General features: G+C 43.1%; 1 protein-coding gene across 6 annotated transcripts in view; it reads left to right on the top strand.

Annotated features, from left to right (window-relative positions):
* The window catches only part of CTNND2 (catenin delta 2), a 715,685-nt gene that overhangs the window by 595,507 nt on the left and 100,549 nt on the right, over positions 1-19,629 (top strand). For all 6 annotated transcript variants that reach the window (XM_084880857.1, XM_084880856.1, XM_084880854.1 and 3 more), the window contains 2 exons: positions 6,566-6,683; positions 11,843-12,028. In XM_084880857.1, coding sequence (XP_084736983.1) covers positions 6,566-6,683; positions 11,843-12,028 — 304 coding nt within the window. The remainder of the gene's footprint in view (positions 1-6,565; positions 6,684-11,842; positions 12,029-19,629) is intronic.

Raw genomic sequence — 19,629 nt, 5'->3', positions numbered from 1 at the left:
CCATGCTGGGCAGGATTCATGAGCAGTTAACGTAGAGAAATGTCGATGGCATCAGTATGACAGTGACTACCCAGAGTAAAACCATCTGGGAAGACCTTGGGAGTTGCACAGAGTATTTTTGGGTAGAAGAGAGTGATAGGACACAAGAGCTAAAGCAGTTCTTTCCTCTGGAGACATTGTCTCTATTGTTCTTACTGGTGTCCAATAAAGTATCAGTAAGTGATCAAAGCAATCATGAAAATATGAAATTGACCGTGAGGAAATTTATCAGCTAGATAAGTGAGCTTTTAACAGTCACACTGATTCCCAGCTTCAATAAGTCTTTGAAGTATGATTTGTTAAAAGTTCCTGCAAGTAAATACATTGAAAGATTACATGACTGCACTTGGGGAATTAGGAGAGGAATTGAAATAAAAGTTGGAAGCGTTGTTTGAATAATAGCTATTAATAATCCAGAACATAAGGCCAAATCTTGAAATTCTTCAAACCCACAATCTGACATTTAAAAGACAAGTAGGCAATTACCTATTATCCCTTGATTAGTCAGCTTTGTTCTCCTACTTCAGAGAAGACAGAGGACTGGAAATACAAGGAACTGGATGGCCTCAGTGTTGCTCCTTTTTTATTTAGCCACGATGCTTGCTTTCCTGAAAGCTGCCTGCTTGGTGAAGTGAATATTGTGTTTCTGTTTTGCAGTGTTTTCTAGCCTACTAATTTATTATGTGTATTTTATATGTACCCTGATGTATGTCTGGTTGATAAGAAATAATTTGGTGTAGCCAGGAAGGAAGAAAACATTTGTTTTTATTCATGTTTTTGTACTTAAATTGCATTTTGAGTTATAATATTTCCTTTTTGCTGCTGTTGCACTTGTAATAGGGCCATGCAGTGAATGGATTTGTTCTAGGGGAGCGCTTGCCACCATGGGGAGACTTGATGGGAAGCCCCCTTGCTGAGCAGAGGTACCAGGTGGGATGTGGTTGCTCTCAACATGAGATGCATCGGGTTCCCGGCCAGCAGAGTGGAAAGAAGAGCCCATCCCAAATGTGCTGTAGTGACATGTTTTAGATATTGAGGGACACAGGGCAGGGGGAGAGCAGCCAAAGGGGTTGGGCCACGTGGCAATGCTCTGAGCCTGAGGCACGGTCTGGTGACTCCAGGCACAGTGAGTACGTACAGCTCAGTCCCCGAGCACAAGTTAAGCAACAACTGTGGACAGTCAAGGAGCACAAAGAGCCACCAGCACAATTAGGCTCAGTTAACGGTGATAGGCACACAGCACTCACCCCTTTCTTCCCTGTGATTTCCTTGTAGTTTAGCCTAATGGGAAACCTGCAGCAGACATTTCCTAGAGCAGTTAACTCTGTGGCGTCCATCAATTTTAATTGGAATCGTGTAGCTAACACCCTAGGCAGTACTTGAAAGCGATAGGGTTATTTTCACACAGGTATCCTGGTTGTGCTCTGGGCTCCTCTGGAACAATGTGCCTGATGCAGAGCTGACTTCAGAAGGCACGGTCTGTGCAGAGCTTCACGGGGCCAGGGATGCCCAGTCAGCCGCAAGGAGCTCGTCCGTCTTTACATTTCCCAGTGTGGGCAGGGTGGCGATGACGGAGGAGCTACCATCTACAGATTGGAGGACAGCACGCAGCAGTGTTCTGCCAGCTGCACGAGGTAGCTGGTCTGTAGGCCACTGAAGCGTTCTGTCCCTGCAGCTCAGCAAAGTAATTACCAAGCCATCACTGTCCTGATTTATAAAGAAATTACCTTCTTTGGGAAAAGATAGTAAGGTGCACAGCAAGAAGTCAAACGGAAGACTGTGTAATCTTGAAAAGAAAAGAAGGGGAAATTTTTCCCTCTGGAAATTTTTCTGAATTGGCTGTAAGGACGGACCAGTTTTATATTTTTTTTAAAAAAAAATTGTCGAGCTCTGGCTGGTGTGGCTCAGTTGGTGGGGTGCTATCCCATGCACCTCAAGGCTGTATGTTAGATTCTAGATCAGGGCACATACCCAGGTTTTGGGCTCAATCCCCAGTAGGGGGTGTGCAGGAGGCAGCCAATTGATGTTACACTCAAACATTGAAGTTTCTTCTTTCCTCTCTCTGTAAAGGTAAATAAACTATTCTTTTTGAAAATTTTAAAAATTAAAAAAACACAAATGTCAAAAAGAAGTCTAGAGCTTTTCAAGTAAATTCAGCCTTTCGTTATTTGTACCCAATAAATGTTTCCAGAGGTGTGGCTAATCTTGCTACTGGTCACAGGACTGGATCCTTATGGGGGGTGTTTCAGATGATGTTCCAGAAAGTCACTTCAAGTAATGAGAACATAATACAGACTTCACTCCAGCAGAGCTAGGAAATTGCCTCAGTCCTCTCCCTGTATCCAGCATCCTCTCTTCCCACATTAAGGCATATAATACCAACCCTGCACTTTCTGTTCACACTGAGCTTTTGGGGGGGGGGGGGGGTGTCTCTTCTGCGTGAAAGAGGACTGGCAGGAGTACAAGATGTCAGCCAGACAGGAGAGCAGTCAGCCCAAGGTGATGGCCACACGTGTGGAGGCACTCACATGGCTTCATCAGATTCGCAGTGGGAAAAGATACAGCACAGGCATCACCACATCACATTAGTGTTCTCTGCGTAGTTGAGGGAAGATGCTTCATAAGCCACCCTCTTCCTCTACACGCATGCCTCTAGGAAAGGTTTCAATTTTCTTATATATGTGCCAGTTTGGTCTTGAGCAAGCTAATACAATTATTTGATCATCTAGAAATATCTTCTAAAGTCTTGCATGAGCCCACTGTAACTGAACAGTTTCCAGGAAAGCAGTGACTTATTAAACATTTAGGGATGGTGTTGAAAAATATCCACTTACCCTTGAGTAAAACAAGCTTTGTAGTTGTTTCCTATTGCTACTGGGACAAATTACCACAGACTTAGTGACTTAGAACATGACAAATATACTGTGCTATAATTTCTGTCAGTTCCAAATCAGACCCCAGTCTCACCAGCTTAAAATAGAGGTTTCAGCAGGGCTTGTTCCTTACTGATGGTTAGTGGGAGAATCTAGTTCAGAGTTCCTTCAGGTAGGACTGAGGTCTCTGTTTCCTTGCTGATGATAAAATATAAAAATTATGTTTTATTTTTTATCGGTTAGATAAAAAATATATAGAATTTCCCAGCTGGCATGGCTCACTGGTAGAGCATTGACCTATGAAGGTCAGGGTTCGATTCCTTGTTAGGTCCACATGCCCGGGCTGCAGGCTTGATCCCCGGTATGGGGCATGCAGGAAGCAGCCAATTAATGACTCTCTCTCATCATTGATGTTTCCATCTCTCTCCCTCTCGATTCCTCTCTAAATTTAATAAAAATGAACTTTTTAAAAAAGCAACACCTCTTTCCTTTGAAAGAAAAAAGTATATAGAATCTACTATCTACTTTAAGCAGAAATTTCCAAATGATGTATCTGCTGACATTTAATACAAATTATAAAGATTATTTCTAATGAATAGAAATTATAGGTTCATTGCAGTCTTTATAAATAACCTACCAGTATTTGTTTTAATGTTATATTAATGCACAGAATTTTGCTGTACCAGTTTCTAGCTAGACATGGAACAAGACAGTTGTAACTTCTCAAGACAGTTGTAAGGTGGTTTAAGTACAAGAGGAGGATGGAACTTTTTAAGTTAGACATTGGCTCATTGTCAAACAGGTAGGACCAAAATTACAATAGCTGCACAGTGACCAGCACACAATTTTATTGGCTTTATAAAAATTGCAAACAGTAAAGCATACATAGTGTGTTAGATCTTGTGTTTGGGGAAAAGGGGAGAAAAAGAAAGCCCTCCTCTACTCCGGAATGAAAAACCAAAGGTACTCACCGTATGTTCCACTCATTCAGGAATAGGTGAAAGTAGAAACCCATTCCCAAAGGCTTGTAGGACACTGCAACCCATTGAAAAAGAGACATATGCATACTTCACTTTGTTTAAACATTGATATTGATCCTCATCCTGCCTGCAGACACTGTGGTAACTCCATCCTACCCACTGTATCAGAGGGGTGTATGTGTGTGTGTGTGTGTGTGTGTGTGTGTCCGTCCGTCTATCCCAGTCATTTACCCTGTAGGGACCCTAACTTATAAGTCTTTCTCATTTTCCAATATCTTTAATGCTTTAATATAGTAGCCAATATAGTAACTTTTTTTTTTTAATTTTGGAGAAGACTAGACTGGAATCAAACAGAAACTAGAATAAAGAAAAAAGCTTAGATTAATATTGGCAACTTGTAATGTTGACAAAGTTGTTAATTCCTCATCTTTCCCATTGGTTCATTGGTTGGCCCTGCCCATTCATTAATTACCAGTAAAAGATAGGCTGGTTATTATAAAATTTATTTAGGAATCAGGAGGCATTCACTGCCCCCATGGTGAACTTCTTCAAAGGAAAGCGGTGTTCGTGGATGCAAGAAAAGTACAGAGGATTTCAGACCAGGGTGTACATGAGCTGTCCTAAGGTTCTCTCAAGACTAAATTCCATCATTCTCTCTTTGAAGACGTGACCTCCTCAAGGAACAAAGAGGCAAGATTTCAAACACAACCACACATGGCCACAACATTCTTCTGGCCAAAGAGGCCCAGTTGGAATTTTTGAACAAACCTATTGCTGTAAAGGCCTCAAAGCTTGACCTGATGAAAATCTCTTCATGGAGAATGGTCTAAACGTGATCTCTTCACAAAGCCCATCCTTCTGGTTAGAATAATTCCACCATGCCTCTCACCATTTTTTCCCTAGGAGGAAGTTAGTTCTTTCCTTTCCAAGAGATCTTATCAGAAAAGACAGCTCGCCACCCCAAAGCAGAATCTATAACACTTTACATAAAAACTGTCAATATCTGCCCAGTTGTATTGCCTAAGAAATTGTGTTTATATTTTAAGATCAGCAAATGCCAAAAATACTAATTTGAATTGAATAACCTTTCCCAGAATTACATTAAAATGCTGATAGATCCTATTTAATACATGTTCCACAGAATGTTTTAGATAGCAAAGAAAACACTTATGTTCAGTAGCATTATAGCATTAGGTCTTTTTTTATTTTATTTTAAAGCATAGTCTGTCTATATTGTGCATCAAGCCCTAGGTACCTTTCAGCTTCTCCACTTGCTGCCCATTTGGCTTTTGATAACTTCTCTGAGCCTCAGTTTTCTCATCTGTAAAATATAGAATGAAGTGTCACGGTGAAAATGAAATGAGAATGTATGTGTCGATTACAATGTGGGTGTGGAGTTGTACCCTATTTAACTTTTGTGGGCTTTGTCCCAGGCCACAGATTCTTGGGATCTGCCAGGTGGCTGCCTAGGGCTGTCAACAGAAAGCAATATCCTCTCCAACAAACTCTCTCCCTAGACTAAAGCTAGAGCAGTAGAAATTATCAATACCAATACCCCCAAATATGCAACTGAATATACTTTCTCAGTTTTTGTTTTGTTTTGTTTTGTTTCAAAAAATGGAGAAAGTATCTTCAGATCGACTCCACCAGAGACCTCAGGATGGGGTCCAGCAATCTACATGAACACCCCCCTGGAGTTCTGATACAGCCAACTCTTGAGACCCATTGCTCAGCCTAGATCATTCTCTGTCTTCCCCACAGCTTCTAAAATGTTTCAGTCCCTTTGTGCCTCTTTCTATAAACCCACCTCCTCCAGTTTCCCTCCCACAGGCTGTGTTGTTGGTAAGTCAGTCACTGCAAAAATTCTTAACTGGAACCTAATCCTATCCATGGTTAGGAGACCAAGAACATACTTTCAGGTGGTGGAGTATGAAAAAGCATCCCAAATGTGCATCTTTGACTAGGGTTATCTCCTGCTTTTTACAAGTCTGGTGACTAGGATTGTCTCATGGTTTTTATATCTCTCTGCTTCCCAGCTGTGCAGTGAATAACAACAGGCTCCTTCTGTTGGCTCTAGCACAGCTTATGCCAGTCCAGAAAGGAGCTTGGTTAATTCCTGCCTTTGAAGGGGCCATGGGCACTCCTGTGGCTAAATTTTCATAGAAACCCCTCCCTATGTTCTTAGAATAAATTTCTAATTTACTTTGGCTGGACCAAAGTAGGTATATTTTTGAGGCAGGTAAAATTAGATCTCTAAAGTATTTTAGTAAGTTGGAAGCTCTGTCTTTGAAAAATGTTTCACACTTCTTAAAGAAGAAGAGTCTTTTGAATCAAAGAGCTCTGATTCCTTCATCAATGGTAAAGGAAGAAAACTTTGAAGACTTTCAAAAAGTCTCCCATTCTGAGCGGTCTTTGGACACTCACATGTTTGAATTCTATGTTCTCCATTTCTCTAGTTGCATTACAGCTATCTGTGACTTCCCCAGTTTTAGGATGGATTTGATGAGTTAGTAGAGGTGGTTGAAGCCATCCCTACTCAATAAAACTTCATTTTTAATAAACATCTGAAAAGGCAAGCAAAGTGTTTTTCTTTGAAACAAGGAGAGAAGGTATGTGTGGGAAAGCGTTTGGTGATCATTGTGAAGGTTGCTAACAGGTCCTTTTGCTTTGCAGGAATGTTAGTTCAGCCGGTGAGGAGGCCCGCAGGAGGATGCGGGAATGTGAGGGCCTCACAGATGCCCTGCTCTACGTCATCCAGTCTGCGCTGGGGAGCAGTGAGATCGATAGCAAGGTTTGTTGTACTCGCATAGATTAAGCACCTTAGACAATAAAGAAACCAGAAGGACTGAGCAATGACTGACAACAGTAAAGAACTATGTTAATACTTTCACTCTGAAATACATCTTGGTCTTCTTGTATGAATCCAACATTTCCAAGACATGGCCTCTCAGCCCAGTCTAGAGCATTACCTGACTCTTGTTTAGCCATGAGTATAAGTTGATTGTTTTAAGTTACTCAAACCACAGGTGTTAGAAACACACACACACACACACACACACACACACACACACACACACGAGTGTATAAACTTTTGCATGCCACATTACTCTCAAACTTCTAGTTTTATGTTATGAAATCAACTTTCAAAAGAAAAAGAAATGTTAAAACTACCTGAGATATGAATAATCCTATATTCCTACAAGTTAGCTTTTTTAACAATCATTAATTGTACCAAAGGGCATTTAAAAATGCTGATAGAGTGTGAATAAATGCTGTCAAAATGCTACATAAATGAGGCTGTCATCCCGTTAATTAATCAACAGTGTCCGTGGAGTCTTAGTTCACAAATCAAAATAGAACTGGGTGGGCTATTCCAGTGTCTGAGCTATTTTTGTTTGTCTTAATTTGTCTTTTTATTCACTGCAAATATAAATCTATAATCTCAAAGGATCCCGATATAAGTACAGACTTTACTGGCACATTTTAAGTGATAGGTGTATAAATGTGATTTTTAACTAGAGTTTCTCAAGAGGCACACTATTGACATTTTGTGCTGATTACTTCCTTGTGGTAGGGGAGACGGGCCTGTGCACTGTGGGACGTTAAACAGCATCCCTGGCCTTTACTTGTAGATGCCTGCGGCATCCTCCCCGCTCTGCACCTGTGTTCCTCATGTCTTCAGGTATTGCCCAATTGGGTCCCATGAGAGGCAGAATCGGCCTTGGTTGTAAACCACTAATCCCAGGGTTTTCCATACTGACTCATCAGAATTGCCTTTGGAATGTTTCATAAACACATGTGTCTAGAGCCCATCACAAACCTCTGAATCTCAACGTCTAACTCTGTTCTCTGATCTTTGCACCTTTAAAAATTCACCAGTGGTTCGATGTGCATCTTAGATTGAGAGCCCGTCTTAGTAGATACAGCTTTAAACAGGCTCTAAGTGGGAATATGGTTCAGTGCAATTCAGTTGTAAAGTCAGATAAAGGACAAATAATGGTTATTTTGTCCATTTAATTACTAACTGGCATGGGGGGGGGGGGTGGCTTAACATAGTGTTTCTCAATGTAACTACACATGAGAGTGACTGCGACACTTAGAAAATTACTGCTGCCTGAGCCCTGCTCTCTACATTTTGGGTGGACAATATCTTCCAGGGCTCCAACCCTCTGGGTACTAGTTGACTCTAATTATGAACATGGCTTGTCATCTCATTACTGCCACTCAGTTATGTTTGCATCCTTTTGTTTACTGTAGATGGTAACAATTCCCAAGACAGAATATGATATAATAAAAATGTAATTATCCCTCCTTGTAAACACCCTTAGCGGCCATTTTAATATCATTGACATGAATACTGAGTTCCTAAAAGAGTGCCCCGTCAATATGTCTTGAGAATTCACAGCCACCTGTTAACCTAATGGACATGTTATTTTTTTTAAGCTACTGAAGTTAATTCACTGAAGCCACAATGCCCAGGATCTTAATATTCAGATCAGTAAATTCTAAAACATTGAGACACTAAGCCTTTTGCTATAATGGATACCAGAAGAGTTGTAATGCTGTGTGAGCCCTGCAATTGAAAATAGAAAGTCGGCAGCCTCTTGCCGTGGCCAAGGGCCATGCCACCATTGCTGGCAGGGATAGCAGCCTTCAGGGGCATGTCCAAAACCAGATGCTGCGGCACATTCACCTATTCCCTGGGGTACCAGGTGACTAGACTCCTGAAATTTCTGAAAGACTGTTGAGATTTTTAAATTCCATATTTCCTCCCAAAGAAGAAATTGGAGTAATTGGGATAATCAAACTGCCTGAGATTTGAATAATCAGATGTTCCTGATCCAGTAGCAAGAGCACTGGACTTGACACCAGGGCATGCTGGGGGTGTACCATCCCAATCTTGCACTAACTAGGGGGCCATCCCCAGTGTCCTCAACTTTGTGACAAGGAGGATCATCATGGCTGCCGAAAAGATCACATGTGATAAATTGCTTGGCAGTGCTTTGCTGGCCAGAATGTTCTATTGAGTTTTGATGTATTATTATTATTGTCCCATAATTCCCCACTCAGCCCTCCACTTGGCCACCTCTAAGCTTTGAGACAATGACAAGTTGGGGGGGGGGGGGGGGGGAATGAGTACACATTCTCTTTACGGCCAGCCACATTAATGAATACAAGAGCCTGGATTCCATGCTGGTGCTCAGCCTGGCTCCTGTAATTGGGACAGTTTGTTGAATGGGTAACATATGGTAGAGCAGTCTCTGGACAACTTCCAAATTAGCCCTTTCTAATAGAAAATAAGGAGTCAAATGACCCTGGTGACCATGAGGAACTGCTAAAAGCACTGTTGACAGCAATGGATGTCAAAAGCAAAACCATCAGCTGCCACTTGTCTTCTGCTGGCATCCCCGAGAAAGGCAGTGGCTGTCGGTTTTCTTTTCGCTGTCCCTTTAGCGAAAAAAAGTGCTTGAATCAGTAACCCTCCCAAACCAAACCTAATGGGAGAGGGAGTGAGGGAGAGAGACAGAAAGAGATTCAGTCCCTGTGATTTCCCTCACTCCAGTCTTCTCTCTACACCACCTCCTCTCTCCCCTCCCACGCTCCCCCTCCCCAGGTTCTCTCTCCTGTTCACCTCTCCCCAAACCACCCCCCAGCCACTGGTCGATTATAAAGCACTTCCCAAAAACTGCTGCAAATGTATTCCCCAGTTGTCATTTGTTAAACAGAGGCCCAGAGATGCCCCGGGGAAGATGAACAGGAGGATGAGAAAGAAGTTTATTCTCCCCTAGCCTTTGATGTAAGAAAAACTCAGTATGAGCTGATTTGAAAATCATTCTGACTTAATGCAGCAACATTTTCCTCCCAGGGAGGGACTCTCCTCTCTTTCATGCATCATCCTGTGTTTACCTGCTTTCATGCTGGTGCCTTTTTTTTTATGCTGAGAAGATGCTTGAAATGGAAAATCAGGTTGACTCAAAGCCTGTGGGATTAGCAGCCATGAAACCTTGAAAAGCTGACAAGAAAGGTCTAGAATGGCAAAGGCTCTAAAGATAGATCCTAAAGATCAGTTTCTCTGGTTGATTTCCATGCCCCCTCAGACAAGACAAAGACATAGCCTGCCTTTTACCAGATGTCAGGCATAGGCAGGAGTAGAGCAGAATTTGGACCCTGATGGGCCCCCCTCCAGCCCTGACCCAGAACTAAAGAGAAGTGGCACAGTCCTCTGTGAGTTAGCAACACTTCAGATCTTGTTCCCTTCACCTGTATAATGGAACTAGGTTCTTAGCCTGAACTGTGGCTATTCCACAGTAGGTGCCCGAAAAAAATGATGAAATAATACTTATCTCAGTTCTATTTTTTCCACTATTATTCTTTTATTTTCTTTTACATTAGGTTTTTTTTCCCCCTCCTTGGCCCACAGTTCCTCAAATCCAGAATGAAGGTCAAAAGGCTGATGTTTGGACTGAGTGTATCCTCACCAAATTCATATATTGAAACCTCATCTCCAATGTGATGGTATTTGGTGGTAGGGCCTTTGGGCGGAAATAGAGTCACAGAGAGGTTTAGCCCTCTGCACACAGCAAGGTCACAATAAAGGGCAAAGCCAGGACTCAGACTCAGATGGACCAGCTGTGGTTCATATGCCCTGGGCCTCCCCGAGGTGCTGTCTCTACCACTGTTTTTGATATGAAGCCTTGTGTAGTCTCTACTGTGTGCCAGGCACTCTTCTCAGTATGTACACAACGGGTGTTTCCTGTTGCTGCTGCTGTAATAAATGGTCACATACACAATAACTTAAAAACACAAATTTATTGTCTTATCATTTAGGCCAGGAGTCCAAATGGGTCTTGTTGGGCTAAAATAAGGTGTGGACAGGGCTGTGTTCCTTCTGGGGGCTACATGAAGAAGCTGATTTCTGGCCTTTTACAGCTTCGGAGGCTTCAGGCATTCCTTGGCTTGTGACCCCTTCTTCCTTCTCTACAGCCAGCATTGGCAGGTCATGTCCTTCTTACTCTAACTCCTCTGCCTCCCTCTTTTACCTACCGGAGACTCATGATTACACAGGCCCACCTGGATAACCCAGGATCATCTTCCCATCTCCAGGTCATCTTGAGTGGCAACCTCAATCCCATTTGCAACCTCTGTCCCCACACCACATAGTCTAACTTATTCACGGGCTCCAGAGATTCAGATGTGGACACCTTGGCGGGATATTATTCTGCCTGCCTCACTTACATGCTCTAGCTCACCTAATCCACCCAGCAAACTAAAGCATATGACCATCTTAGAGGAGGTTATGGAGCCATGAAGATGCTGGGTGCCTGGTCCACGTCAAACAGCCAATATTCAGAGACCTAGGGTCTAGCTCTGTAACATGTGTCCTTAGCCACTGTTTCACCCCTTTGCTAAGAAAATAGGAACACCGACCAGCTCAGAAAAAATCAGTAGCTTGATAACATGTATGCCCCCAGGTGACCACAGCACCTGGTGTGCCTAGGACAACTCTGGTTTGGATCTCCTGGCCCATTCTACTCCCAGAAAGTGCCCTGGTAAATATTAGTGTCACCCTCCCAGAGCTGATGGAAATCCAATCATCCATGCATTTGGTGATTCTGAGCCTCAGTCCTCAGATGTCTGTTGAGTAGACAACATCTGGGTCCTTTGTGACTGTAGGCTCTTTTCCACTCACAAGCGAATTTCCATCATCCATGACAGCTAGCTATAGAAGTAACTATTCTTGATAACTAGTTTCTTTGTGGGGAGAAGAAGTCTTAAGACCTCTCTAAGCTTCTCAAATTCTTTCCAGTGTGGCTATTAAGGGAACCTTTAAGAGCCCACAGCTAAATGCATCTGAAGAGAAATGTGTGTGTGGAGTCTGATTGCTTTTTTGGACGGAGTGCTAGCTAGTTTTTATTCATTCCTCTTTTACCTTTTTCCTGGCTTCTGCAGACCGTTGAAAACTGTGTGTGCATTTTAAGGAACCTCTCGTACCGGCTGGCCGCGGAAACGTCTCAGGGACAGCACATGGGCACGGATGAGCTAGACGGGCTGCTCTGTGGGGAGGCCAGTGGCAAAGATGCAGAGAGCTCCGGTTGCTGGGGAAAGAAGAAGAAGAAAAAGAAGTCCCAGGACCAGGTGATGTGCGACTCGCAGCTGCATGCACTTATCACCTTCCCCAGTTGCAACATTCATATTTTGCATGCATGTATAGGTACAGGCTTTCAACATGCGGTAACATCACTAATGGATCAGCACAATTTTCTGGTGGGAATTTCACAGCTGAGACAGTGGCACATTACGTGGCTCCCCAATGTCCTGCCAAGATAGGGAATTTCAAAAGGAGAACAGGCAGACTGGAGTGTGCCAGCTCATAGAGACAGACTCAGGCGCTGCTTCTTCCATGTGTGGATTCCCACGTTTATAGAGGTCCCTGGGGGATCCAGGTGAGGTGCCTCTCAGGTGGTTCTGGTGCACAGAATAGGTGTGGTCTAAAGAAAAGAAGCTGAGGGAGAGAGATGCATGAAAATCCAGCATGCATTTCATATAGCGCTTTAAAACATCAGGGCATGTGATCTTACTGTGGAAATGGAATGGCAGCATGAGACTCAGTCTTTCCAGAAGAATAACATCAGAAGCTTGGCTTCGAGGGTCAATCCCATGAATTCAGAAATCTGCCTAGCTGCAAAATGGAGCAGCCTTTCCCTGTGAGTAGGTTGCCCTGAAGTGAGGTCAAGGCCAGCAATCACGGAGGAATCAAAAGAGGCTCTGTTCCCCTCCCCAGGAGTCTCTAAGAGGCTGAACCCCTCACCTACCAGACCCCCAGGAAGTATGTGAAGAAGTGCCCATCCTGCTGCCAACCAGCCACCCTGCCACCAGGCTTCCCCCTCTCCTCTTGGCACTGTGGTCATGTGTCCAGCTTCCCCTGGACACCGCGGTCACTTGTCCAACTTTCCCTTGACTCTGTGGTCATCTCCCAGCTGCTAAGGTTTGTACCCAAGGACTGACTGTTTCTGGGCTCAGATGTCAGAGAAAACGGAACAGACAGGTTAATAGTTCAAAAGAAACATGCCAAGTATGTTTAGATCACGCCACACCATTTTTAAAAGTATTTTAGAAACCATTTCACCTTGAGCAAGGGTTAAAAGAACTATTTTATTAAGAGTAAGGATGGGTGGGAATGCATTCTTAAATAGAATTCCTAAGTTTGATTTGAATGCGTCAGCATTAGCATCTTTGTAGATCCCAGGTCTCTAGCTGTGCATGGGCCCTGAGGGCTGCTCCAGATACTTCTACAATCAGATCTGTATGTTCCACTGTAAACACACCTGTAGTTTAGGAGAGGCATGTGTGCTGCTTCTCTAATGATGACCTTCTGCTCTAAGCACTAAACCCCCAGCCCTGCATTTTCTCCTGTTGTGGCTCAGTGCTCTGAGTTATCTCCCTGCATCAGAGGAGCCTTTTAAGAGGATTGAGCCCTGGCTCTTAATTCAATCCCCTTCCAGCCATTCCGCCAAGGAAATAGAATGGCCAGCCAGCAAGTATTTGTTGAACATTCTACGTGATGTCAGAGACCTCAGTTTTCCTACCTGGTACTTAAGAGAGCCAGGCCATTGTGGGTTCTGAACATTTTCAATCTCAGGTAAACTAAACCTGGCCTTACAAAGGTATGATGGTTCTCAGCACTGTGATCCCATGGGGCCCAGGCCCTGCTCTGTTTTATTCTGGAAAGGGAGCAGGCACCATAATGATTGAAAGGAAGAGCAGCAGGCGGGCAGAAATAGGGTTCTTTCCAATCTGCCCAGAGATTACAACCCCTGGGGCTCTGGCACCACCTTAGGGCTCAGAACCTTTGGACAAGCCCCGGGCAACTTCTGAAGGCATATTTGGGAAGTCGCCTTAATACCATTTTTGCCTTGACTAAAAACACTTCCAACTGAGGCTGAAGTCATTCTGATTACAAGGCTTTCTCTCCAGTCTGTTGCTCGGATTCTAAAGTGCTTCCTTCTGATGTCCCTGGCACCTGTCACTGGTCATTTAGTAAAACTTTGCCCTGAACCTTTCTCCGCTGTTGCTAAGGTGCTCTCACCTGGCTTGAAGTCTTTCAAGTGACAGGTGAGATTAGGGGTTGACTGGGTCCAGAGGAATCAGAGAACGTTCCTGGACATTACCCCGAAATAGAGCCCTACTCTCAAGCTGTTAGCTGCATCCTGAAACATTGGGGTGAGCAATTCTATAGGCTTGGAAAGCTGTTCTTTGCACCATTTTATCACATCTATAAGCTCTTTCTTGAGTTAAGTGGCATGATTAATATAATTTTATGATTTTTGTCAGTCTAAATGCAAATTTTTATGGTTCATTTGTCTCACTTTTTATTAAAGTATTCTTTAAGAAAAAAATTCTTTTTTTTTAAATATTGTTATTGATTTCAGAGAGGAAAAGAGAGTGAGAGAGAGACAGAAGCATCAGTTATGGGAAAGAATCATTTGATCAGCTGCCCAGTGGGAATCAAGCCTGCAACCTGGGCATGTGCCCTGACTGGGAATCATACTATGACCTCCTGGCTCGTAGGTTGACGTTCAACCACTGAGCCTCACCAGTCGGGCAAAAGAAGGTTTTTTTTTAATGAGTTTTGTTGAAACTACTGTAAGTTAAATACATTGGAATACTATTGTTAATAAGGAAGTTTTGAAGTTACCGTTTTAACCAAGTGATAGTTTTTTTTAAAGCTTTTTAACAGGGTTCTCTGAAATATAGAAATACTTTGAAGTGTCCCAAACTTAGGTATCAAGCTTAAAGAGGATGTAAAAAGACAAAAATTATGCTTTTTTTACAAAGACATTTGAATATGTATGGTCCAGTTAATTTATTTAAAGACAGCTGAAAATAAAAACTTTTTTTGCCTTTAAAGACCAATGAAAGGGACAAGAAGCTGAAGGGCCCGGACCTGGGAGGAGAGTGCAAGCAGGGCATAAGATGAAGTGAAGAAGGAGGATAGGGGGGCACCATCAAATCCAGGGGCCTCCTCGCAGGGTGGTCCATGCCAGGGAGAGAAGAGAGTCAAGATGGTGCCACCTGCTGGGAAGGATTGGCGTTTGAGCCAGCCTAGGATCTCTGCAGGAAACAAGTGCTTCACCCTGAGGATTTCCTCCAGGGGTTTGCACTTGGGGAAAGCAGACTGCCATTCCAACAAAGGATAGGGATCTAAAGGAATTAAAGTCTGGAGGTCTGGAGTGAGAGACGGAGCCAAGGCCCCATTCACCAGTAGATTGCAGGAACCTGAGAAATGGATATGTTCCCAGGTCTCCCTGGGACAGCCCCATCTTTGCCAAAAACCAGACCAGCAGGTTACCTTTGGAAGCTGAAAAGTGATTTATCTCATCTAGACGCTTCTAGAGAGATCTAGGTTTACAGTTCCAGAAATGGTCAGATATCATCCATCCCCTGGTATCTCTACTCCTTGTCAAATCAGGTTAAAAAAAAAAAAAACTTGTAGTGATTAGAGAAAATATATAATACGAAGGGAAGAAAGAAATACAAAAGTAGGTGTGTGCACAGGTACAGATATGATGTAGGTTAAACCCGGCCAGTTTTGTAAAATAGGTGACATATGCAAATATAAAATACTAGAGGCCCAGTGCACGGATTTGTGCACATTGAATGGAAATTAATTAGAAGGTGGCCTGCAGGGCAGGACTGAGAGAAATGGGCCCAGCACACCCTGGAGCCAACCTCCCACGTGGGGTGGTGCCAAGGTTTGAAGGTGTCTGCAGAGTGAGTGGGGTCCCTTCAGCAGGTGGGGTCCCTTGGCCTGGCCTGCAGGGGATCGGGCCAAAACTGGCAGTCTAACATCCCCCGAGAGGTTCCAGAGTGCACAAGAAAACACTCCGCAAAGTTGCTGTCCTGTGTTGAGCATCTGCCCCCTAGTGGTCATTGCATGTCATAGCTACCAGCCAGCCAGTTGACTGGTTGCTTAGGCTTTTATATATAAGCGTGTACAAAAAAGTATGTTTCTAACAAAACTGTGGTAGCATGAAAGACAGGATTCTGATTGATTTTTGTGTGTGTGTGTGCTTACATATTTACTAATTTTCTACAATGGGCCTTCAAACACCATTTAAAAAATAATATTCAAAAAGGCACTAACTGCTTAAGTCATTGTTTGCTTATAGGAAGGTAGAAGTTTTCTTTTCTTAAATATAAGATGCCTCAGAGAAAGGCACAGGGGCTATGTAAAATGCAAAGTGGTTTAATCTGAAACAAAGACTTCCCAGGACATAGGAGCCAAAGGTTTCACCAGGAAGCAAAAGTGACGAAAATCATAATTGATTTAATGATTGCCCCCTGTGCATTCTGTACTCCAGGAGCTTATGTTGACTCTTACCTTTGGCATTGATAAGAAAAATACTATAACATTCTTCAGGTTAGATTTAGATCACAGATATGGATGATTCAAGAAAATATATGATACAAAGATATGATTCATTCATACTTTATTTCAAAAACTAGAGGCCGAATGCACAAATTTCATGCAAGAGTAGGCCTTCCTTCCCCCCCCCCCCCCCCCCCCCCCCCCCCCCCCCCGCTGCCGGCACCGGCTTTCCTCTGGCCACAGTCAGGCACCCAGGACCCGGGCTTCCCTTTGGCCACCAGCAGGCATCTGAGACCCAGGCTTCCCTTGCAGATCCAGCTTCATCAGAATGGTTGTCAGAAAGGATGTCCGGTCTAATTAGCATATTACACTTTTATTATTATAGATGGTCGCAGTTGAAATGGACTAGAATGATCAGGCTAAGGGCCTGTGTGTGTGAAGTATTTGACAGTTCTATGCATCATATTCTAGTCCAAATGGGCTTTGCTAATTCATTAATTCTCCAGTCTGTGTTTAGAGCCTATTGCTGAATTATAACAAATTGCTAGTTTTTCTAGCCCTTTCTGGGCAGAACGTCTGCCAAAGCAGTCTGCACGGCCTGTGCCAGGAAGCGCATCTCACCTGGCAAGGCGCTCACTGCCTAGCAAGGCTTCATGCCAGCGGCCTGGGACAGCAGTGCAGGGGTGACAAGCCAAACATTCGGGTCCAGGGAAACAGAATAGACAAAATGGATTTATTTGCTTTTCCACATTTTGTAGAAATAAACATTTTTTGTTTTTCACTTTGGGATATGGCCAAGGCTCCTGTGGGGCCTGGGATCAGTGGTGCTCAAACATAGGTTACAGGTGCCAGGACACTGCTGGCTGCTGGCCAGATCAGACCTGGGCCTTCAAGACCTACTCAGTGTGAACTGGACAATGTACAGAGAATCGCTGGTGGGGGTAGAGGGGGAGACAAAAAACAGAACAAGTGAGATTCCCCCAGAACTCAAAACCTTTCTTTTCCGCTTGAATATCACTTGTGAATATTTTGATTCACACGGGTATATATCCCTCTCCATGGGTGAACGCATACACCCATCAGAATTCAAAGGTGGTTCTGATCTAGGACTTTTATATGGTCGATTGTCTCTCCAATAACCTCTGCTCCACAGTCCACTGAGTTGTGGTCAGTGTTAGAGTAAGTGTTACTATTCTTTTCCATCCTGTTTTACATTGTAGATGCCAAATTCATAATTAGCAGCAAGTTTCACTTATGATATCACCATGATACTTTATATGTAAAAGCAAGAGCAGTTTGCCTCTGTAGAGCCTTTGTTAACTTAAAAACAAAAGGTCCTCTCAAGGTGAGAGGCAAACAAGCATTTATTTTAAGTCAGTAAGAATAACTATTGGGAATCATTGATTCAGGCTGAAGCCCAAATAATGTTCCCATTAGGAGTTAAAGGCAATGGGTGTTTGTTTATAAGAAAGGGGAAGGGAAATGATTACATCAACAGAAGAAGGCATTTCTATAGGTGCAGGTAACATAACATGGCAATGCTCCTTTTAAGCAATGTTTTTCATGTTAGGTCTATTAATCATCAGTCCAGTAGTTATAATGACTGCTTTCTTGTTGCCTTGGCAAACAGTTCTTTGGGACACACTGTTGTCTTAGGCCCAGTCAATGGTTATTTTGCCCTGTTTTTAACATTCCAAAAGTTGGAGGAGTAAGACATGCCGGGCAGTTCCTCTGGCATGGCAGCTCTGGCGTCGTTTGAAAGGGCTCCATTTATGTATTGTTTTTGCCTTCAACGTGCCCTTGTTTTATTTCAACGATAATAGACACATCTTGGAAGAACTTAGGAAGCCTTTTCCCTGCACACATTCCTGACTCAGCACAGCCTCCAAGCTTTTGCTCGTGCCATTGTTCCTCCAGCTGGACTTCCCCTCCTCTCCTTCCACTACTTGGGAAAATGTCCTTTCAGACCAAATGAAACATTATCTCCACCCTTAAAAGACTTCCCTCATGAAAAAAACAAAACAAAAAGTCACTCTCTAGCCCACTTCCGCATGGTTTTACTTGAACTTCTCTAGTGCTCACCACCCCATGAGTTATGACAGCAATTGATCCCCATAGAGAGGGAATTTTCTGAGGGAAGGACTGTGGGTCTCCTTTCTGTCTTTAGCTTCTAGCCCAGAGCCCAGCACCAGCTGTGCTGAATGAATGATGGTCATTCTGGGGCTCTGGTGGCCTTTAGCTCTTGCTATTGGGGGGGGTTTTGAATAGATGTTTGTAACTGTGATTTGTCCATTTCCTTCTTGGTGACTCTCTGCCTCCAAGGGCTGCTGTGAGCCAAGAATATTCACCAGATCTCCTCTTTCAATTACGGTTCACACTGTTCCTATGGCTGGGCTGCATTTTATTACATCATTAGTCAACATTCAGAAGTCATTACCAAACTTAATGATCATTCTTTCTCTCAGTTGTCATCTGAGAATTTACAGTTTGCATCAGCAAGTGGATATGGGCATCCAAAGGACAGTACTTTTGATCATGTCAGACTTAAAAATGCTTTGTTCTGTAGACTTTCACATGTGATGTATATAGTGGGATCACGTGTCACAAAATCCCATCACCGTGAAGGTTTCCTTGGATTTTCAGAACTTTGTTTGGGGTATCATGTCCTCAAGAGCCTCACACATTCCTCATTTCATCAGATGGGTGCTATTGGGCTAGAAATGAGACCCTGAGACTAAATAGCAGTCAGTGTGCTAAAGCACAAAAATGAATTTCATTGCAAATCACAGCATTAGAGATTTGAATTTTAAACTTAAATTTTAAATAATTTTCTCCTTATTTTAAACAAAAAGGATGCCATATATATATATATATATATATATATATATATATATGCCACATGTAACTATTATGTGAGTAAACATCCTATATAATAAAAGGCTAATATGCAAATCGACCAAATGGCAAAACGACCAGTTGCTATGACATGCACTGACCAGCCATCAGTCAGACATCCCCTGAGGGTCCCTGGACTGCAAGACGATGGCACAGGCCAGACTAAGAGACACCCCACCTCCCCTCCAAGTGCACGAATTTCATGCACCAAGCCTCTAGTAATACCAGAATGTGGAAGGGCTACCAAGAATTCCATTGTGGCACTGTACCATCATGAGTAAACTAATCCCAACTGTCAGAAAGTTAGGTTGCTTCTAAATTTGGAAACCCCATCTTCCCACTAAGAGCATGAATTTCATGCACCAAACCTCTAGTAATACCAGAATGTGGATGGGCTACCAAGAATTCCATTGTGGCACTATACCATCATGAGTAAAACAATTCCAATTGTCAGAAAGTTAGATTGCTTCTA

Source organism: Pipistrellus hanaki (genome assembly GCF_964339955.1).
Source record: "Pipistrellus hanaki genome assembly, chromosome: 4".
NCBI classification, from domain to species: domain Eukaryota; kingdom Metazoa; phylum Chordata; class Mammalia; order Chiroptera; family Vespertilionidae; genus Pipistrellus; species Pipistrellus hanaki.
The sequence above is the reverse complement of the archived record's forward strand: the minus strand, read 5'-3'. Positions and strand labels throughout refer to the sequence as shown.